Genomic DNA, 20,771 nt, shown 5'->3' with positions numbered 1-20,771 from the left:
TAAATGGGCCAGTAGAAATTTCCAATTTATACAATCCAGCAGATATTTCGATATCTTCAAATACAAAAAGGGAAACAACTTATATTGATCATTATGATGTATTTCAAATTCATCCTTTACTTTCAGACATTTTGTGAAAATCTAAAAATACAGTAATTTGTAAGTATAAACATTTGGATATGTAATTGAATAGTAACTGTTAAATATTTCCTCCTCTCTGTTTTCCTAATTACAAAGAATCTGAAGTTTTCACGAAGGCACAAACATTTCCTACTTGAGATGGTACATTTTACATTTTGCTCAGAGATTTAGCATTGGAAGTATAACTCTTAAAAATCGTTTCATAAAATTGTTTCCATTTGTGGGTGTATGTGAGCGTTTATTGTAAATATCTGCCATAGGTGAAGCCATGAACTGCAGAGTTTTCCACCTTTCTTTGTTTTACATCCTCACACTGGAAGGCTGGCCACAAACCTGGGTGGGGCCTCTTAGTCAGAAGAGGCTGCTTTGTTAAAGGGTATTCAACTGAGCATGGGAACATAATAAAAAAATAATACATATTCTCTTGTTCTTTTCTGCTTATAAGTACACTTTAAGGTAACTGCTTGTGAATTAATATTTCCCCTTTTCACCCCAACACCACTGTGTTGTAGTTCAGTATCGTGGAGCAATGGATAGTGCGCCACATCATACACCCAGTATTATGAGTGCAGATTATGTGCCCCATCTTTGTCTGTAAGGGTTTTGTACATTCTCACTATTTCTGTGTGGGGTTTTTCATACTCAGGTTTTCCTCCAACATCCTCAAAAATATGCTGATTTGATTAGCCCCCAGTATGCGTGTGAGTAAGAGGCTGTGTGTGTGTGTGTGTGTGTGTGTGTGTGTGTGTTGTTGTTGCACCCTGTGATGGATTGGCACAATGTTTAGAGCTTTTTTCTTCCTTTTGTCTAGTGCTGCTGAGATAGGCTCTGACCCCTAGCAACCCTGACATGGATTAAGCAGGTTTGTGACTGACAAACTTGACTGACTTTTCAGAAGTTATCTCTACATAATCCTCCACCAAGTAATTATTCTGGGGTTGTTATTTTATTGTACATTTAATTTTGCCTTGTTTTCACCTTGTTTATTTCTTTATTTTTTTTTTTTATTACTGTTTTGTAGGGCCAGTAACACAGTTGGTCTCTCAGCCCCTCCAATCACTGCCCTGATCACCCCTGAGCCTGTCCGTCACTGTCGTATCCCTGACCTTCCCTTGGATGGAAGTCTTCTGTTCGAGTTCCTGTTCTTCATTTATTTGTTGGTTGCCCTCTTCGTCCAGTATATAAACATTTACAAAACAATCTGGTGGTACCCTTACAGCCACCCTGCTGCCTCTACCTCACTGGTAAATCTGTTTTTTATTCTTTACAGCTTTGTTGTTTTAGAACGTTTCTTTTTGTAGAGTCTTATTTTACAATTGCTAAATAGTGAAAAACAATAATATTTCTTTCAAGTCGTATCGAGTAGTTATGCAAAACCCATATAATGTAAACTGAAATTAGGGTTTTCATTGACATCTACACCCAATTTAAATGTACTTAATATTCATGTGATATACCTAGATGTTATGCTGAGATTTTGAGAGTAATATAAATGGCTAACATAATATTGGACTCTAGAAATTATGAAAAAAATTCTTGTACTTAAATAGAAATTGCAAGTATACTTATGGCTTCCAGGTCTCCAGTTATAGCAAAATTTTTATATAGAGTACTATTCACAAGTATTGGTACAGTGATATGAAAGCTTTTATTTTTTCTGCACACTCAAGTGGTGAGGCAGTTTTGATTAGAGATAAAACAATGAGTTTCGTCCAAAAGAACAAGAAATGTCAGAGAAAGTAATTTTTTTTGTGTATACATAGAATTGATTTAGGACTGTGTATGCATTTTATATTTTAATTGCATTTGCAGATGCTTTTCAGTATATGCAGTACTTTAGTTGATACTCAGTAAGTTAGTTACATGTGATATGTTAATTTTCTTGATGTTCCTCGACATGTCTGTAGTCTTAAAAGTTAAGTAGGGACCACATCAAAGCAACCTGAGCAAGCATTCCTGCAAAAATACAATGTAAATTTCTTCTAATTTACCACACAAATCTGTGGCATACAACCTTTATGCTTCATGCAGATGTCTCTTTATTGCAGAGACAGAAATGAACACTTTATAGGAAAACCTAAACAGTAATTCTGAGATCACTGCAGATTTAAAGTATTTACTGCAGTGTATAGTAATAAGTTAAAAACTGTTCCACAGAACCTTGAGACTTGCATCTTATCTGTGATCAATGTTCCCTCTAAGGAGTAGCATATAGGGAGCAAAAAACATTGTTTGAGTGACATTTTGTTTAAGCCAAAAATTTATGAGCACCAATTTTCACGATAAGTTCGAGCGACGCCGTCGGAATGAGCGATCGTGCGGGAAGTATGAGCGACGCTCTGAATTCGTGTGAGCGATCGCTCACGCACTCAGCTTAGAGGGAACATTGTCTGTGATATATAAAAGTAGAGATGTATTTACTCTATTCAAGTACATAGATGGTGGGCATTTACAGTACTGCCAAAAATGTATTTCTCCCAAATATTTACTCACATTTGTCACATAGACAAACTATTATGGGGAAAAAACAATTGTTTCCAAATCATGCCCCTGCAGTCTTACTGTTGGCATCCTGTAGAGAACAGCCTTCAACATTACTTTGACGGAGGAAAATTATACTGTTTATACTGTGTTCTACTCATTTCAAAGCTATTCATTTATTTAAACTACAAGACACTGCAAATCGGAAACTACTGTATAGTGGCATAGATGTTCGCAGTATTGCTTTACAGTTTTAGTGTCATGGGTTAATTTCAGAACACAGCTATGTTGCTACTGCTAACCTGTTGGCCCACTGGCAATAAATATTCCAAACAGAATCCTCACTCACAACCCTAACTCAGTAAATCCCCAGAACAATGGATAGACACACATATCCTGACCCATATTCAACCTATAGCATCCACTTGTGCAACTCCCATAAACAACCTTTGAATACAGTACCTTTCACAGGCCCCACCTTCATCATCAGGATGAACTTTAGGAGTCAGAGTCTAAGGTAACAGTAGACTGGAATTGATATAAAAGAGTGATCTGAAAGTTTAATATCCACTAAATTTGTAGACACAACATGGTGGAGGCAAAGAAGCTTCACTATCTTTGACAACTACAGGTCAATCCAGTTGATATGGGAGTATGGAGATGCATCCATACCAATCCCAGGGTAAGAGATGCAACTTCTTTCTGTGACTGTCAATACTACTGTGTCTATGTGTTTGGTACAGGAAGTGAAAACATAAACAGCCAATGTAACAGCAATAATAAACAAAGACAAAGTAAAGTAACGCTTGAAAGTCCAAATCAGAAATGGGTAGAGTGTGTCATGTTGATGTTGTAATGCAGGAAGTAGAAGAATAGTAGCAAACATGAAAAAGGTGCTGGAGATAATAGTTATAAAGCCTTGATCATTGTTATATGCAATACCTGGTTGTAGGTGATCTGTATACTAAAGGGTCAAAGTTGAAAATCATGACTACACATGGACAAAAATGCACTGAGAAACATAGCAGTACATATTTTTTTGGAAAAGTGCTATAGACACTATACAAAGCAGATATGTTTCCCTTGTCTCCTTATATATCACACTTCCAGAGGTATAAATAAACTTAGTATGATTGGGGTACTGAAGAAACTGATGCAACCTACACTTTACTAGCTCTATTTATAATGGGTAACCTAGACCCAGCAGCATAATCTTGACTTCCAGCTCTTTAATCTTGTGGTCGTGGCTGTTCACTTTATCCCAGTATTCTTTATTACGGTACCCTAAACATCTTTTTTTTTTTTTTTGCTCACATTTGACCTCTGCATGCTACATTAAAGTACATCAGTGTCGTCATAAAACCATTTCAAGTATCTTGCGTCAATAAGTTGGTCACCACAAACATCGTGTCATAACTAAAAAAAAAAAAAAGGTCACCTTAGATTTATCAGTGTCTTCATCTGTGATTGCCTTGATATAAAGACTACTAGGGGGCTTTGCCCCCCTGCTTGCCAACAACCTTCCCCCCCACCCTGGCCTGTGCTATGCGCCAGCCACTTCATATCTCTGCCGCTCGTGTATGTGGATTTCACTTTCATCAAACAAATCTTTTAATTCTTGCAGATACGCCTCTTCATTGGGAAGAAACACTACTTTTCCCCCCCGATGGCAACACGAATTGGACAACTTACAAGTCTCTGACTTAAAATTTAAATCTGAACAATATATTCAATCTCTTTTCGATGTTCTGTTATTTCACCAAGTAATTTGTTTGTTTGCGCTAATGCGATCTTTACTTAATCATTTTTTTTTGAGACTTTCAAATTTTAGTACTAATCATTATCTGTAACCTGTTCTGCATGTGTATCGCGCCGATGTTTTTGAATTCTTTACGATGTTCTATTGACATAGTCTTGTCTCGTGGGACATGGAAGTATCTCTCTGAAAAAGTAATGTCTCTCCCCAGGCTAAAAAGTCTCGCCTTGTCCCAGGATTTTTTTTATTATGATAGAGAGATTTTTCATCTGCCTGGGTCTTGTGCTTGAGATTTTTTCACAGAAAGTAACTTCATTGTAATCATTTTTGTAATTAGAATGTAAATATTTATGTTGGAACAAAATATATGAAAACAAAGGGAAAGTCATTATCCCTAGAGGTCTGTCCTAGCCTGCATCCATCTAGCACCAAGGGTCACATTGACACCTGCATGCTAAATTTTCACTGTTAACTTACCCATGGGTATGTGCTGTCACTGAACTCTTTATAATCTAATGTTAATATAATAATGTTTATTTAATGTATTTCTGTAGTTATTCTTTTGTGTGGTAATCATATTTGAACTGGAAGCCACAAACATTCTTGCAGTTCTGACATTAATACTGTCACAGTTGACAACTTAATTTCCTGTGAAAAAAAATTCTACATTAGAAGGAATAATGTGAGGTACTTGACTTTTAAGCAGTAATTAATTAAACACATGAAAAGTAATTTTCCTTTAATTTAAATATTAGCATGGAAATATTCATAAGCTGATTTTATAATTTTCGAATTTACGTGGCATTGATTTTGTTAACTTGTGTTCTTCAGTTATATATTTTAATTCAATGAAAATCTATTTTTAAGGCATGATTTACCTTGTTTACCAGAAATGTAACTAAAACAGTTTTAAGAAGTAAAAATAAACTGTAACATGCAATTGTAACTTTTGCTTTCAACATTATCTATTAAAGTGTATGACTTAATTTCTTCTACAATTTATACATCATATTTTGCATATTGTATTTGTTGCAAACTATAATGTATTTGTGAGATAATTACTTTCATTTCAGTTACACACCTAATGTTATAATACATTCATGTTGCAAGTTTCTTAATACTTTAATTTTATTTTCAAGATTCTATTGTTAATATTTAGTCCATAAGTATGATCTTAGGACCTGAATATGTTTTGGGCCATTATATCTAAAAATGTGAATTACATGTGTAAACAATTTGAACTTCTAAATATCATATGAAATTAAGAGACTTAACGATTAATATTTTACCTTTTATTTGTGTTATTCTTATGTAAACTTATTTTTAATTTTCAGAATTTCTATCTTATTGATTATTACCTGGCAGCCTTTATCACAGTCATGCTAGCCCGGAGATTAGTATGGACAATCATTTCAGAGGTAAAGATTTACCTATATTTTTATATTCTGCTGTTAATACTGGAGCTGCGAACAGTGGCAGTTTTAAATTTACTTTAAATTTTACTTGTATGTTTTGTTTTTAATTAGATTAATTATTTTCAATTATTGAAACAGGTTAGTTGTTTGAAGATTAATGTTGCAATAAAATAGGCTTAAGGGTATTTTCCCTTACCACTCATAAAGGAAATATTTCCCTTTTCTATAAAGACCAGCGGCCAGGTAAATTTAAGCTGGTTTATGTGCAAATAAATACCATGTTGCTCTACTGTATACATTTTAATGCTCAGAGCTAAATGAAATTATTTTAGTTTTAACCAGTACCTTATTTTGGTGTATTATGTTTTTGTCACTTGATTCAACTATATGCTTTTACAAGGTAGATTGGCAAATGCAAATGTCTGGTGACTGAGTGACAATGGTGTCGTCTTTGTTATGGCTTGCCATGGCTTGATAATGTATTATAGGTTTTATCCTGGACTTGTTTTTTTGCTTCTGGTGTATTCTCCCAGTTGTTCTGTTAAACAGAGTATGAAAAGTGAAATAACTCAATGTAACAGTTTGTTTCTTAGTATATGTTGTATGGTTTGTTTTAGAAGAGATAATGTCAGTAGTTTAGGCTATCATTAATGAATTTACTACATAAACTACTGTATAACCTTCAAATAACTTGCCCATAACTACATAAACTGCTTACATTGTATTCTTTTTATTTTACTGTAAATCTGTTTAATACTCTTAGACTTTCTTTCAGTGTGCTATTTGTTTTTTATAATTTAAATATAGTAATGAAAATATTGCCAGTCAAACATGTTGTATAATAAATAGTTTTTAATGTGAAATACATGTAGTGTACCTTAGCATGACTGTACATTTTTCAATAGGAAATTATTGTTTAATACATTTTTTTTTTTTTTAGGCCTCACAGACCGGGCCAACATCAGTGGTACATTACATGGTGCGAATCGCAGCACGTCTAATACTTCTGACTTTATGCGGTTGGGTGCTGTGTTGGACACTAGTTAATCTCTTCAGGAATCATTCAGTTTTGAACCTCCTTTTTCTTGGTTACCCGTAAGTAAATTCTAGTGCATATTTCCACTTTTCAGTTTGTTTTATTACTCTCTGCTTTACTGACTTTGAAAGTTTAATTATTATTTAAATGTTAGGTTCAGATGATAATAAATATGAGAGACATTTAGACTTGGCATACTAGAAAAGGTTAACGGAGAGCATGTGCGTTTGTTTATTACAGGTTGGTCCATGGCTGTAGAATCTAGTGATTCACTTTTTATTTTTTTTTCCCTTCATTATTGCTAAAGTAAACCTTTTATTGACTAGTTTCTGTACTCCTCTTGTACATTCAGAACAAGGTTATTATAGTTTTACCCTTATATATTAGTTTTTATTTCTATATGTTTTCTGACCTTACTTGGAAATTCAGTTTAGTTTTAGTTTTCCTTCATCGTGTATTTTTAGGTTTAGTTTTTATTTCACAAAGACGTTTCTGTTATATTTTTAAAGCTATTAGTTTCAGTTTTAGTTTTAGTAATTATGGCATGGAGCTCCTATGGAGTTTAGAGTGTGTCACAATCAGACAAAACTGTACACTTAACAGATTTGGATACGAGTTTAATGTTAGTGGAAGCTTGCTACACTACATGGTTTACTATCTGGTTTTGTTTTTGTCTGATAAGCATGATGAAACTAGATACTGAATATGAACAATTTTACACAATTTTATAATTTTTAAAATATTTTCTCATGAAAAGCATGGGGGCTTAGGAGGAACAGGGCTTTTAGACTTGAATCTGTGTGCGGACCCCACCTAGATGTATTGAGGGAAACCAAGAAAAACAAGCATGTAGTGTCAAGGTTAGGGGCAGTGAGACTTGAATAGACCACCATAAAGGACAGTAAACCCATATTGAGCAGAACAAGAGCAGGTAATAGGAGTATGGACAGGCATAAAACAACAGATACAGCATCTGAGATTAAGAACAATGTATACATTATCCATCCATCCTCTTCCATTTATCCGAGATCAGGTCGCAGGGGCAGCAGCTTGAGCAGAGATGCCCAGACTTCCCTCTCCCCGGCCACCTCTTCCAGCCCTGCTGTGGGAATCCCGAGGCCAGCCAGGAGACATAGTCCTTCCAGTGTGTCCTGGGTCTTCCCTGGGGCCTCCTCCCAGTTAGACGTGCCCGGAACACCTCACCAGGGAGGCGTCCATGGGGCATCCTGATCAGAAGCCTGAGCCACCTCATCTGACTCCTCTCGATGCGCCTCTTCTCTGAGCCCCTCCTGGATGACTGAGCTTCTCACTCTATCTTTAAGCGAAAGCCCAGACACCCTGCGGAGGAAACTCATTTCAGCCACTTGTATTCACAAACATAGATCAACTGGTAAATTGAGAGCTTTGCCTTATGGCTCAGCTCCTTTGTCACCACAACAGACCGATGCAGAGCCCGCATCACTGTGGACGCCGCACCAATCCGCCTGTCGATTTCACGCTCCATTCTTACCTCACTCGTGAACCCTGAGAGGGCACTACACCCTTTTCCGGCTGAGGACCATGGTCTCGGATTTGGAGGTGCTGATTTCCATCCCAGCTGCTTCACACTCGGCTGTAAACCGATCCAGAGAGAGCTGAAGATCATGGCCTGATAAAGCAAACAGGACAACCTCATCACCAAAAAGCAGTGACCCAATCCTGAGTCCAACAAACCGGACCCCCTTGATGCCCTGGCTGTGCCTAGAAATTCTGTCCATAAAAGTTATGAACAGAATCGGTGACAAAGGGCAGCCCTGGCGGAGTCCAGCTCTCACTGGAAATGAGTTCGACTTGCTGCCGGCAATGCGGACCAAGCTCTGACACCGGTTGTACAGGGACCGAACAGCCCTTATCAGGGGGTCTGGTACCCCATACTTTCAGAGTACTCCCCACAGGATTCCCCAAGGAGCATGGTCGAACACCTTTTCCAAGTCCTCAAAACACATGTAGACTGGTTGAGCAAACTCCCATGCACCCTCCAGGACACTGCTAAGGGTGTAGAGTTGGTCCACTATTCCACGACCAGGATGAACACCACACTGTTTCACCTGAATCCGAGGTTTTACTATCTGATGGACCCTCCTCTCTAGGACCCCCGAATAGACTTTTCCAAGGGGGCTGAGGAGTGTAATCCATCTGTAGTTGGAACACACCCTCCATTCCCTTTTTAAAGAGGGGGACCATCACCCGGCCTGCCAATCCAGAGGCACTGTCCGCAATGTCCATGCAATGTTGCATAGGCGTGAACCAAGACAGTCCTACTACATCCATAGCCTTGAGGAACTCCGGGCATATCTCATCCACCCCTGGGGCCCTGCCACCAAGTAGTTTTTTAACCACCTCGGTGACCTCAGTCCCAGAGATGGGGCAGCCCACCTCCGAGTCCCCAGGCTGTGCTTCCTCATTGGAAGGCATGTTAGTGGGATTGAGGAGGTCCTCGAAGTACTCCCCCCACCTACCCACAACATTCCGAGTCAAAGTCAGCTGCGCACCATACTCACCATATACAATGTTGGCACTGCACTGCTTCCCCCTCCTGAGAATCCGGATGGTGGATCAGAATCTCCTCGAAGCTGTCCGAAAGTCGTTCTACATGGCCTCTCCAAACTCCTCCCTCGCCAGAGTTTTTGCCTCAGCATCCACCAAAGCCGCATTCCGCTTGACCTGCCGGTACCTATCAGCTGCCACCAGAGTCCCACAGGACAAAAGGGTCCCATATGACTCCTCCTTCATACACTGCCAGCGTCCACCAACGAGTTCTGGGATTGCCGCCACGACAGGCGCCGACCACCTTACAGCCACAGCTCCGGTCAGCCGCCTCAACAATAGAGGCGCGGAACATGACCCATTCGGACTCAATGTCCCGCACCTCCCTCGGGACGTGGTTGAAGTTCTGCCAGAGGTGGGAGTTGAAGCTGCTTCTGACAGGGGACTCTGCTAGACGTTCCCAGCAGACCCTCACAACATGTTTGGGCCTACCAGGCCAGACCGGCATCCTCCCCCACCATCGAAGCCTACTCACCACCAGGTGGTGATCAGTTGACAGCTCCACCCCTCTCTTCACCCGAGTGTCCAGGACATGTGGCTGCAAGTCCGACAACACAACCACAAAGTCGGTCACGAACTGAGGCCTAGGGTGTCCTGATGCCAAGTGCACATATGAACACCCCTCTGCTTGAACATGGTGTTCTTTATTAACAATCCGTGACAAGCACAGAAGTCCAAAAAAGCAAAACACCGTTCAGGTTCAGATCGGGGGACCATTCCTCCCAATCACGCCCTTCCAGGTTTCACTGTCATTACCCACGTGAGCATTGAAGTCTCCCAGCAGTATGAGGGAGTCCCCAGAAGGTATGCCCTCTAGCACCCCCTCTAGGAACTCCAAAAAGGGTGGGTACTCCAAACTGCCGTTCGGCGCATACGCACAAACAACAGTTAGGACCCGTCCCCCCACCCGAAGGCGGAGGGAGGCTACCCTCTCGTCCACCGGGGTAAACCCCAATGAACAGGCTCCAAGTTGGGGGGCAATAAGTATGCCCACACCCTCTCGGCGCCTCTCACCGGAGGCAACTCCAGAGTGGTAGAGTCCAGCCCCTCTCAAGGAGATTGGTTCCAGAGTCCAAGCTGTGCATCGAGGTGAGCCCGACTATATCTAGCCGGAACCTCTCGACCTCGCGCATGAGCTCGGGCTTCTTCCCCTTCACAGCGGTGACATTCCTCGTCCCAAGAGCCAGATTCTGTAGCCAAGGATCGGACCACCTAGGTTCCCGCCTGCTGCTACCACCCACCTCACACAGCACCTGACCTCCTTGGCCCCTCCCATAGATGGTGAGCCCATGGTAAGGGGGACCCATGTTGCCTCTCCGGCCGAGCCCCATGGGTGCAGGCCCGGCCACCAGGCGCTCGCCATCGAGCCCCACCTCCAGGCCTGGCTCCAGAGGGGGGGCCCCGGTGACCCATGTCTGGGCGAGGAAAAATACTGCCCAAATTTTTTGTTCTTCATAGGAGGTTTGTTGACATTATCTAAACCTGTTTATCCAGAGTAGGATCACAGGAAACCTGGAGCCTACCCAAGCAGATTTGGATGTAAGGCAGGAGAAATAAATAAAAAGTGATTGGTCAGCAACAATATGCTGATCTTGTATGATGACCTAGTCAGTCTCTCGATCAGTGACGTTTTATTTTCAAAAACTGGGAGTGGTCTCCCCTAGACTTTCTTGTATACTCAGATATGGGGTTGGATATTTGAGGAGTAAACTGCAAGACAATGATTATAATTTTATTATGTAAATTAAAGAACCATCAACAACAAATCAAATCAATAATATATTGAACAATTATTATAAAAGTAAATATAAATAAATCATACTCTGCAGCCACATAAATAAAAAAAAAAAAAAAATTAAGTATGTGTTCAGGTAAATTACCACTTCCGGGTGATGGATTTGGCCCAAAAGTTAATACAGATCTACAATTGTGGTGTAACATTCCACATGCTGAATTTCTTCCATCTATCTAGTTGCATTTTTGAGTTATCATGTTTACACACACATAGAAATGCGTGCACACACGCAATTCCAAAAAACGGTATTTTTGGACTCTATGAGGTCTATAACGTCAAGATTCATCAAAATATCAAGGTCTAACTTTTTCATGATTACTATACTTCATATATGAGAAAGTAAAAATGATTTCTCCTTTGCGAAGTGGGAGATGAATTGCTGTCAACAATAAGCAGTCACCTGAGACATAAAATGAAACGTTAGTCACTCGTGATTTTTCTGTCCATATGGTAAACGTTTTGTTGACCAGCACATTTTGATTTCAGCCATTTGAATTACATCTTGATATACAACAAGCGCAAAGAAAGGCCGCGTGTAAATTGCTTTCTATTTCACACGCTTTACGTGCCCGCATTCAGCTTGCTCCGTCACCGCAAATGCTGTGTGAACACCCAGCCGCCGTTCACTGGATGAATATGGGCGAGCGGCTTGTGGTGGATGACTTTCAGTTTTAGAGTTAAAATTTACAAGGGTTAAAGACTAACGGCAAGAATATTAATTCAAAAACGAAAGCTAAAAATATTTGTCAGTTAGTGTTTCCAGCTGCTTTAATATATTCATTTGGTTTTAGTTTTACATTTCGGTTTTATTAATTACTAGCAGAATACCTGCGCTTCGCAGCTGTATTATCGTGGTATTTCCCTCCACTTGCCCTTTTACCTGTTTCCTCAAGGGTAAAGGGTTCTCGTCAAGTTCGTTATCGGGTTGGTCTACTGTTGCACTTTAAGATGAACACACATAGATAAACACACACACAGACCCTAACCACAACAGTGCTCCATGAATGACACACACACGCTGATTAACCCTTAGCACTTTAAACCACACACGTGCTATAGGAATAACAGCCTGTCATTCAGCACTTCAAGAGACTTACTTATTTTCGGCACGAACAACAATACGATGTTTTAGTGATATCTCAGACCTAAATATTACTTTTGGTCTACAAGAATACTTTTAAACATACAAAGACTCAGCACTCTTGACTATAGGCCATTCATCAGCCAAGAATACCTTCTTTATCGTATCTGTCCCTTATGTTGAGTATAGCGCTCTTCACTCTCAGCCATATAAACCTCGCAGCACAGAAATAATGGCAAAAATCCGGCTGTCACCAGGTGCTCAAAGAAATCTAACTTATTACTTCAATCACTCTAGACATTAAGACAAAGCATTGAAAGTTAAAAGCAGCATGGTATTTATTACAAGAATAATAATAATACCACAAGAACAAAGAATACTAGAAAATAGGTAGTGATAGGAAAGTCTGAATATATATAGTCTTTAGAAAAAGCTTACGAAAAAGTTACAGATGACAAGGATGAATGTCCCAGGGAGGCGTTTGATTTAGCAATCAATGTCCATGATGCCTTTCTGACGACCAGGGCCGTCTTTGTCCGTTCCTCTTCTTCTTTCTTCTTCTCCCTTTGCTTCTCTTTCTTCTTCTTTTGCTTCTCTTCTCTTCTTTCCAAACCAAGGCATATTTATTATGAAATGTCAAGCCTTGGTTTCACAACACATGCACCTGATTGGCTGGCTGTCCAAATGATTGATGAATTAATTCACTGTCTGTTTTCCCACACAACAAAACCTTTGATGTACTCGGAGGCATCAGTAGTTCTTCCTGTCCTAGGCCATAAAGCAAATTGTTGTTCCAGATGTCCATCCATCAATAGCCTGAGGTATCAGCTCAGCATCCTTTCCCAGGCTATAAAACCAAATTAGCATGAAGCTATGAACAAGTGTTATAAAAGTAAGGTGTAAGGGAAGAAAACCTGCTTTAATTTGTTAATTTCATCTGTTGTCTTGTCTTGACTCCTGCTCTTACGTGCACTTACTGTAGTGCTGCATGGGTATTATGAAGTATCGTATCTGTTCAAGTTCTGTTTAAATTTTAAATATAAATAATTTTTATTTAGTCGACAGAAATATGTTTGGTAAGAATGAAAGGTAAATTTAGTCAGAACTGCATACGTTTTTCTTCACCATAGAAATTTAAAAAGTAAATTCAACTTCCATTCCTACCAAAGATATTTCTGTCGACTAAATAGAACCTACTTATATCCAAATTCGAGCTAGTGATCTATCGCCTGCCTGACTGGATATGTCACCCTTGCTTCGTTCTTACTTTTCTACCGTTCATGTAATCATGGCTAGTCGCGAAAAAATTAGAACATGGAAGGAGGATCACACGGAGTATGGCTTTACCAAAATAATTATTGATGGCGAATAAAGTATCCATTATTCATAAAGCTTCAATTGGTGATCTGTCTTTCTGCGTTAACCACATATTTTTTCATACGTCTCAAACCAAGGGGATGCAAGGCTAAAATGAACCAGGAAGCGCGGGTACATACTCAGTGCATCCCCTCTCGGGAATCGAACCTTGGCGCTAGAGGCGAAGCCTCTGCTATTGCGCCATGGCATGTGGTTTGTCTATTTGAGCGTAGCAGTGTAATTCAGTTTTTGTTCAGCACTCTTTGGAACTGTTGTTTTTTGTCTGCGCACTGTGCCAGTTCATGTGAGCCGCTGAATATGGTTTTATATGTCACTCGCTCGCTTCTAATTGTTTCGCTGCCTTCTTAATTATATAATGCATGTTTTCTTCAGCGCTTTTTGGAGCTCTTCCTGGTTTTCTACGTACTGCGTGATTACGTTGGAGACGTGATGATGTCACACGAAACTCCGCCCCCACGGCTTTCGAGCTCAACTCCATTACAGTAAATGGAGACAAATAGCTTCTATTTATGACCATTATACGTAGAATTTCCCAACTTTTGTAAGGAAGCTGTAAGGAATGTCTGCCAAATTTCAGCCTTCTACCTATACGGGAAGTTGGAGAATTAGTGATGAGTCAGTCAGTGAGGGCTTTGCCTTTTATTAGTATAGATTTTATTTTAGTTTACGAAAAAAAATTTTAATAATTGGTTCAGTTTTGATTTTAGTTTTTGTTGACTATAATAACCTTGATTCAGAATGACATTTATGTCTGTGTTTGGCTTTTTATATTTTGTTCTGTCTTGTAGGTATGATTTCTTAGAATTCTCTTAGGCAAAATAGTCTTAAAAGTTGATAAAGTTGAGGGGAGTAACATGATGGGAACAAAATCTTTTTGCTGGTTTAACTCATGGTTTTTATTTATTTCTATTTAATAGTACAGTTTTTCTAATGAATTTATGTACTGTGATTATGCAATGTATAGTACCATTTTTGGGTTTAATTAGTAAGCCACATCCTTTCTTTTGCACATCACCTGCTCAAATTTGTAAGGAAGGTTTTTTAACACTAGAATTACCAGAGCCTACGAAAAAACTTGTAAATCCATCCCACCTTAAATCGCTTCGCACCTCTCCATCAGCGTCTTTTGTCCTGTAAATGTGTTGATAAGCAGCAAACAGCAAGCAGCCTGCTATCACAGCCGCACAGTTTTCTCAGCTCAAGTCTGTTTAGCTGCGTGTCAGTTGCTTAGAGTTGTATAGAGTGAGAAGTCAAGCAAAATGACACCTTTTATAAATACTATATTGTTATTTGGAACACTTTTCATGTGTGTTCCGTGTCTGCAATGATCTATGTAAACACATTGTTAAACATTTCATGTTTTAGTAATAATAATCAAAATGTAGACATTAAGTGTATAATGTGACAAGCCTGAATTAGCTGTTCCACCTCAAGTTAATATTGTGTAATTAATGTTGTGCAAGTTCACATCTCACAAGAACTAGCTCAAAGTTCAGTTGACACAGATTAAAATGAATACATTCACGTTTTGAACTAGTTCATGTTCATTTCTTTTTGTATTTTTTAAGGAGTGAGAATAAATGACCCATTAGCTTACTTTTTTCAACTTTGCATGCTATTAGTGTTCTTGAATAAAATGCAATAATTATGAAAACTTTATTTAAATACACTTTATTGAGTTATACCCAGCAACAAACATATAACCATATATGCTAATATACTCCCAGTCGAAAAAGAAATCTAATAGATATAAGTATACACATAAATTACCGCTCTATTTCCAACCATGTGACAGAAATGGTGACTGTGGAACCAGCGTGTAGGTGAACTAACCTATTATGCTGCCGGTCAAAATTTGCGTCACATATTGCATGTCCAACAGGGATAAATTTAAAGTGGCCTTGCGAAGTACGTTTTCATAAAAGCGAAAGGGGAACTTTACCGAGTGCTTGTGTCAGCGTGGGTGCAGCTGAAGCACAAGCAGGCAGACACAGACAGTGCCTATTTGATTTTACGTTATTTTTTCAGACTATAAATAAATGGCAAAATATTTGTACAAAATAAATATTCATAAAAATCCACTATTTATGCTTATCTGAATACTGTATTGGCTCCACCAGTACAATACAAGGAAAGGCAAAATGTTTAATCTGGATCTAAACCAGATCCAGAATGTCTTGGCAAAATGAGCTTGTTCAATGAATGCGCTCCTTTGAACTAGTTCATGCACAACACTGTGTGTATTGCAACACTTGTATATCTTTAGTTGAAACAGAAATGAGCCTCTTTTCATCCAGCTTTCATTTTGTGAGGATATTTTGCAGAGCTTCGGCTATGTGCTCCCCATTTTAGTTTTCAGGGAAATAGTTTGTTTGCTGACACACACATTTAATCTCCCATTCTTCAATGAAATGAATAGTCACATTTAAACATGGCTCGTGGGAGTGACTTGACCACATCGGTTGTCAACGTGAAATGTTTAAATTTAGCAATCAGGTCAGTAAGGGTACTTCTGACTTGAATGTACGTGTTAGGCAGCGCTTCTCTTGCAAAGTAATTGCAACTGGGCAATTTGCACCGCGAGTCAAGAGTTTTGATTTAAAACCATCATTTTCCACTGTTGAGACAGGAAGTATATCTTTTGCTATGTAGTAAGCAACTGCCTCAGTGACACTGCGCTACTTTGCACTTTTTTTTTCATAAGGCAAGGCATGGGTAAATGAAGCTTGCAATGTCATCTGAATTGATTTAGACGTTTTGGGTGGCAAATGCTTCATAACTGCAATAGCAGAACTGAGTTTTACAGCTTCTTCATACTGAATTTTGTGCCTCTGTTTTAAATGATGAAAAAGATTGTTAGTGCTCCCACTTTTTGACACTACCTCCTTTTGGGATTCCCTCCATATCATGCGATTCTGATTCTCATCTGACTTGTGAAATCCAAATCACCTCCAAATAATTGATCCATTGTTCTTCTTTTTATATTGTAAGTCATCTTCAGTTATAACTTATGTCATGCTTCTCCATGTTGCGAGACAGTTGTTTGCACACACGCAAATGGGAGTGGGGTTTGCTAGCAGAGCACAGTAGTGAAGCCTAGAGCAGGCAGCGAGGGATAAGAAAAAAGGCTTTCCGCAAGTTTAACCAAAACTTTATTTAAACTCTATATAAACAATGTTGCTTCATTCCATATCCCACTCCCCACTCTACTTGTATCTCGGTAGATTTTAAAATCTCAATATATTGCCCAGCCCTGTTATAACCCCTTTATGTCTGATTCTACATGTTTAGAATGGTAAGGGTTGTCTGTCTGTCATGCAAAAACTCACTCTACCTTAGTCTTTGAAGATCCATCTCAATCAACAGCTTATGAAATGACAAATGCAAAGCAACCCATAAAGTGCCCTTAAGGCCCACAGCAGTACCAAAACTGGGCTGTGATTCCTTCTCACAAGCAGCAGTGATGTGGCAGCATGCCTCAACTCACGATGCGACTGACAGAAAAACAACAACCAAGTGATTCCACTGGGGATTTCAAATGATAGCAAAATGGAGGCATGTGCACAATGTACACCAACTGATAAATAATGATGAACAATGAGATGGCAGGACACTACTGCACATGCTAAAATGACAAATCATAAAACACAAAAATAAATGATTTAGAACACATAACACGACTCCTTCTCATAGCCAATGGAGATGCAGAAATGCACAACTTGGCTGATGCAAAAACCATTGCAGTCCGATCACATCACATGCCTGGCATGAAAACGGAGCGAATGCAGGTGGCATTTCCTGACAGGAACCATAAAAAAAAATCTCCTGAGACGGTCTGCATGTTACATACACCAATGACGTATGTCAATTAGAGGGCACAGAATGCAAGTGCAACAAATACTCCACTCAAATAATGAAGTCCTACACACCAATAAGCAACAATTATATGGCAGGTGCATACCAAAACAAAAAATTACCCTCAAATTCCACAGGAAGTGCAAGAATAAACAATTTAGAACACACAAGCAGTATCAACAGCTCTTATGTTTTGCATCTATGGGAGCCTTAATTGAAAATCCCACAGAAAACAGTGCATACTTGTTCACTTGAGTTGAGGGCAACAAAAAACAAAACGCCACACTGAGATTCCTATCAAGTTCAAAAACATATGCACATACCTGTTCAGATTAAAAAAAACATAAGTAAACACTTTAATTACCTAAAAATAAATACATCTCTCTCTCTCTCTCTCTATTTATTTAGAAAGTGCAGGATTTCATCAACGCAAATGCCCTTATACCCAAACCTTTACAAATAAAAGGCAAGTTGAACAAGAATAAACACTACAAGTACAGACAGACGACAGATACAGTGGGTATAGAAAAGAATCACCCCCTTTTTTTGTTTTACAGCCTTTCATGAAAACACACACAAAAAATATTTCTTCCCTGCTTTACTTACTCAATGCAACCTATAACATCCAATTGCAAGATGTCACAGCTACAGTTCAGAAAAATGATTAAAAAACAAGACATACTAAGCATAATATAGGATTACCCCATGTCAATATTTTGTTGAACCACCTTTTGCTTTAATCGCAGCCTTGAGTCTGTTGGGATACTTCTTTATTAGCTTTGCACATCTAGATTGAACAATATTTGCCCACTTTTCTTTACAGAACTGTTCAAGTTCAGTCAAATTGGATGGTGAGCGTTGGTGGACTGCTATCTTCAAATCTTTCCACAGATTTTCAATCAGATTTAGGTCTTGGCTTTGACTGGGCCACACAAGGACATTCACTTTTTTCTCTTTCAGCCACTGTGTGGTCAATTTTGCTGTGTGCTTCGGGTCGTTGTCGTGTTGAAAGGTGAACTTTCTGCCAATCTTCAACTTCCTGGCAGGGGGTAGCAGGTTTTCGTCAAGAATTTGACAGTATTTTGCCCCATCCATTTTTCCTTCTACCCTAACGAGAGGCCCAGGCCCTGCATCAGAGAAACAACCCCACAACAGGATGCTTCCACCTCCATGCTTTACTGTAGGTATGGTGTGTTGTGGATGGTGAGCTGCATTGGAATTCCGCCAGGTGTACTGTTTGGTATTGAGGCTAAATAGTTCGATTTTGGTTTCATCTGACCATAAGACCTTTTTCCACTTGGCATCAGAATCTTCAACGTGCATTCTGACAAAGCTCAAACAAGCCTTAATGTGGCCTTTCTTGAGAAGTGGCTTTTTCCTTGCGACCCTCCCAAACAAGCCACAATTGTGGAGCGCTTGTGAAATTGTTGTCACATGCACACAATGACCACTTTTTGCCATAAAATCTTGTAACTCCTTCAAAGTGGCCATTGGCTGTTGGTAGCCTCTCTTACAGGTTTCCTCCTTGCTCTTCCATCCAGTTTGGAGTGTCGGCCAGATCCAGGGATTGTCCAGTATTACCAAACACTAACCACTACTTTATTATGGACTTGATTGTACTCCTTAGGATTGATAAAGCCTTGGAGATTTTTTTGTATCCATCTTCTGCTTTATGTCTGTCCACGACTCTGTCCTTTTGAAAGAGGCTTGCCACCCATAGTCAGTTGTTTGCTGTCACTTGCACTACCAAGCAAGAGAATGCTCCAGGAACAGCTGTTTTTATGCTTCACTAATCACACTGATTACAATTGATCAGAGGTGAAAGCCAGTAACCGTGGTCTGCAATGGAAATGGTGGTTACTTACACCTGATTGAGTTTACAAATTTTTTTGGGGGGGGGTGATCCTTTATTAATTTCAGTTTTTCTTGTTTATTTTTTTTTTTAATTCTCCAGAACTGTAGCTGTAATATCTTTCACTTGGATATTATAGATTGCATTGAGTAAGTGAAACTGGAAAAAATGTTGGTGTGTGTGTTTTCATTTAAGGCTGTAAAGCAAAAAAAAAATGCTATAATTTTAATTTTTTTAAATTTCAAACGGGGTGATCCTTTTCTATACCCACTGTAGGTTAATGCACAGTACTTTGTACATGTGGTAATCACTGTGTAACCACTAAAACACATAACTTCTGCAAGGAGAGCACACCTATATACAACACACATGCAGTTTCACCTCCTTATCTTTTCCATCCATGATGGCCTCTATTGTTAATCCCCAGTGACACAGTGCATACATGTTCAAAATTCATAATCAAGTTTATTATATTAGTAGACTACACCCCTACAAAGATCAAGTATAGGATTTCATTGACATATTCTTATGCCCAAGCATTTAAAAGTGTTACAAGTTCAATAGAGGAAAAAACAACCACAGACAGGGATAGCAAGTTTAGAAAGCATGTGCTTCCACATCAGTTTTCCACAAACCTAAAGATGTTATAATGTTCCAATTTCAAATGCAATTGTTGCCATTTTCTCCATAAACAATGGGGTCAAATGCCACTAGTAAACCGATTTAGTCATTTATACCATTAATATGATCTGATTGTTTTCCAATCCCTTTTATTTGAGGACTGAAAGTCTGTGCATTTCACTAGTTTGTATTAATTTACAGTGGCATGCAAAAGCTTGGGCACCCTTGCTTAAAATGTCACTTATGGTCAATAGTTAAAGTTGAGTAGAAGATGATCTGATCACCAAAAGGCATAAAGTTAAAGGTGACACATTTCTTTTTATGCAAGATCAATATATTGTTTTTGTTTTGTACAATTGCACAGTGAAAAAAGGAAAAGAGCACCATGCAAAATGGACCCCAAGATATTTGTGGTCTCATAACTTTTCCCAAGGTGTCAGACCTTAATTAGCTTGTTAGGACTATGGCTTGTTCATTAGGAAACCCCAGGTGATGCAAAATGCAAAGCTCTATAAATTCTCTGAGTCTTCAAGCATTGTCACAACAATCAGCTGCTTAGTACACTGACAAAGAAAATAATTGATTGGCCACAAAGCAGGAGAAGGCTTTAAGAAGATAGCCGAGTGCTTTCAGGTAGCTGTTCCTTCATTTGGTAATGTTATTAACAAATAACAGTTAACAGTGGAGGTCAAGTTGAGCTCTTGGAGACCAAGAAATCTTTCTGAAAGACCTGCTCATTGGTTTGCTAGAAAGGAAAATAACCCCTCCACATTTG

The 20,771-nt window shown here is 39.1% G+C and overlaps 1 protein-coding gene across 1 annotated transcript in view; it reads left to right on the top strand.

Annotated features, from left to right (window-relative positions):
* The window catches only part of tmem39a (transmembrane protein 39A), an 88,364-nt gene that overhangs the window by 41,437 nt on the left and 26,156 nt on the right, over window positions 1–20,771 (top strand). The window contains exons 3-5 of the mRNA XM_039744620.1: window positions 1,163–1,385; window positions 5,713–5,796; window positions 6,734–6,888. Of these exons, the coding sequence (XP_039600554.1) occupies window positions 1,163–1,385; window positions 5,713–5,796; window positions 6,734–6,888 (462 nt within the window). The remainder of the gene's footprint in view (window positions 1–1,162; window positions 1,386–5,712; window positions 5,797–6,733; window positions 6,889–20,771) is intronic.

The sequence above is a fragment of the Polypterus senegalus genome, chromosome 2 (assembly GCF_016835505.1).
Source record: "Polypterus senegalus isolate Bchr_013 chromosome 2, ASM1683550v1, whole genome shotgun sequence".
Lineage (NCBI taxonomy): Eukaryota > Metazoa > Chordata > Cladistia > Polypteriformes > Polypteridae > Polypterus > Polypterus senegalus.
The sequence above is the reverse complement of the archived record's forward strand: the minus strand, read 5'-3'. Positions and strand labels throughout refer to the sequence as shown.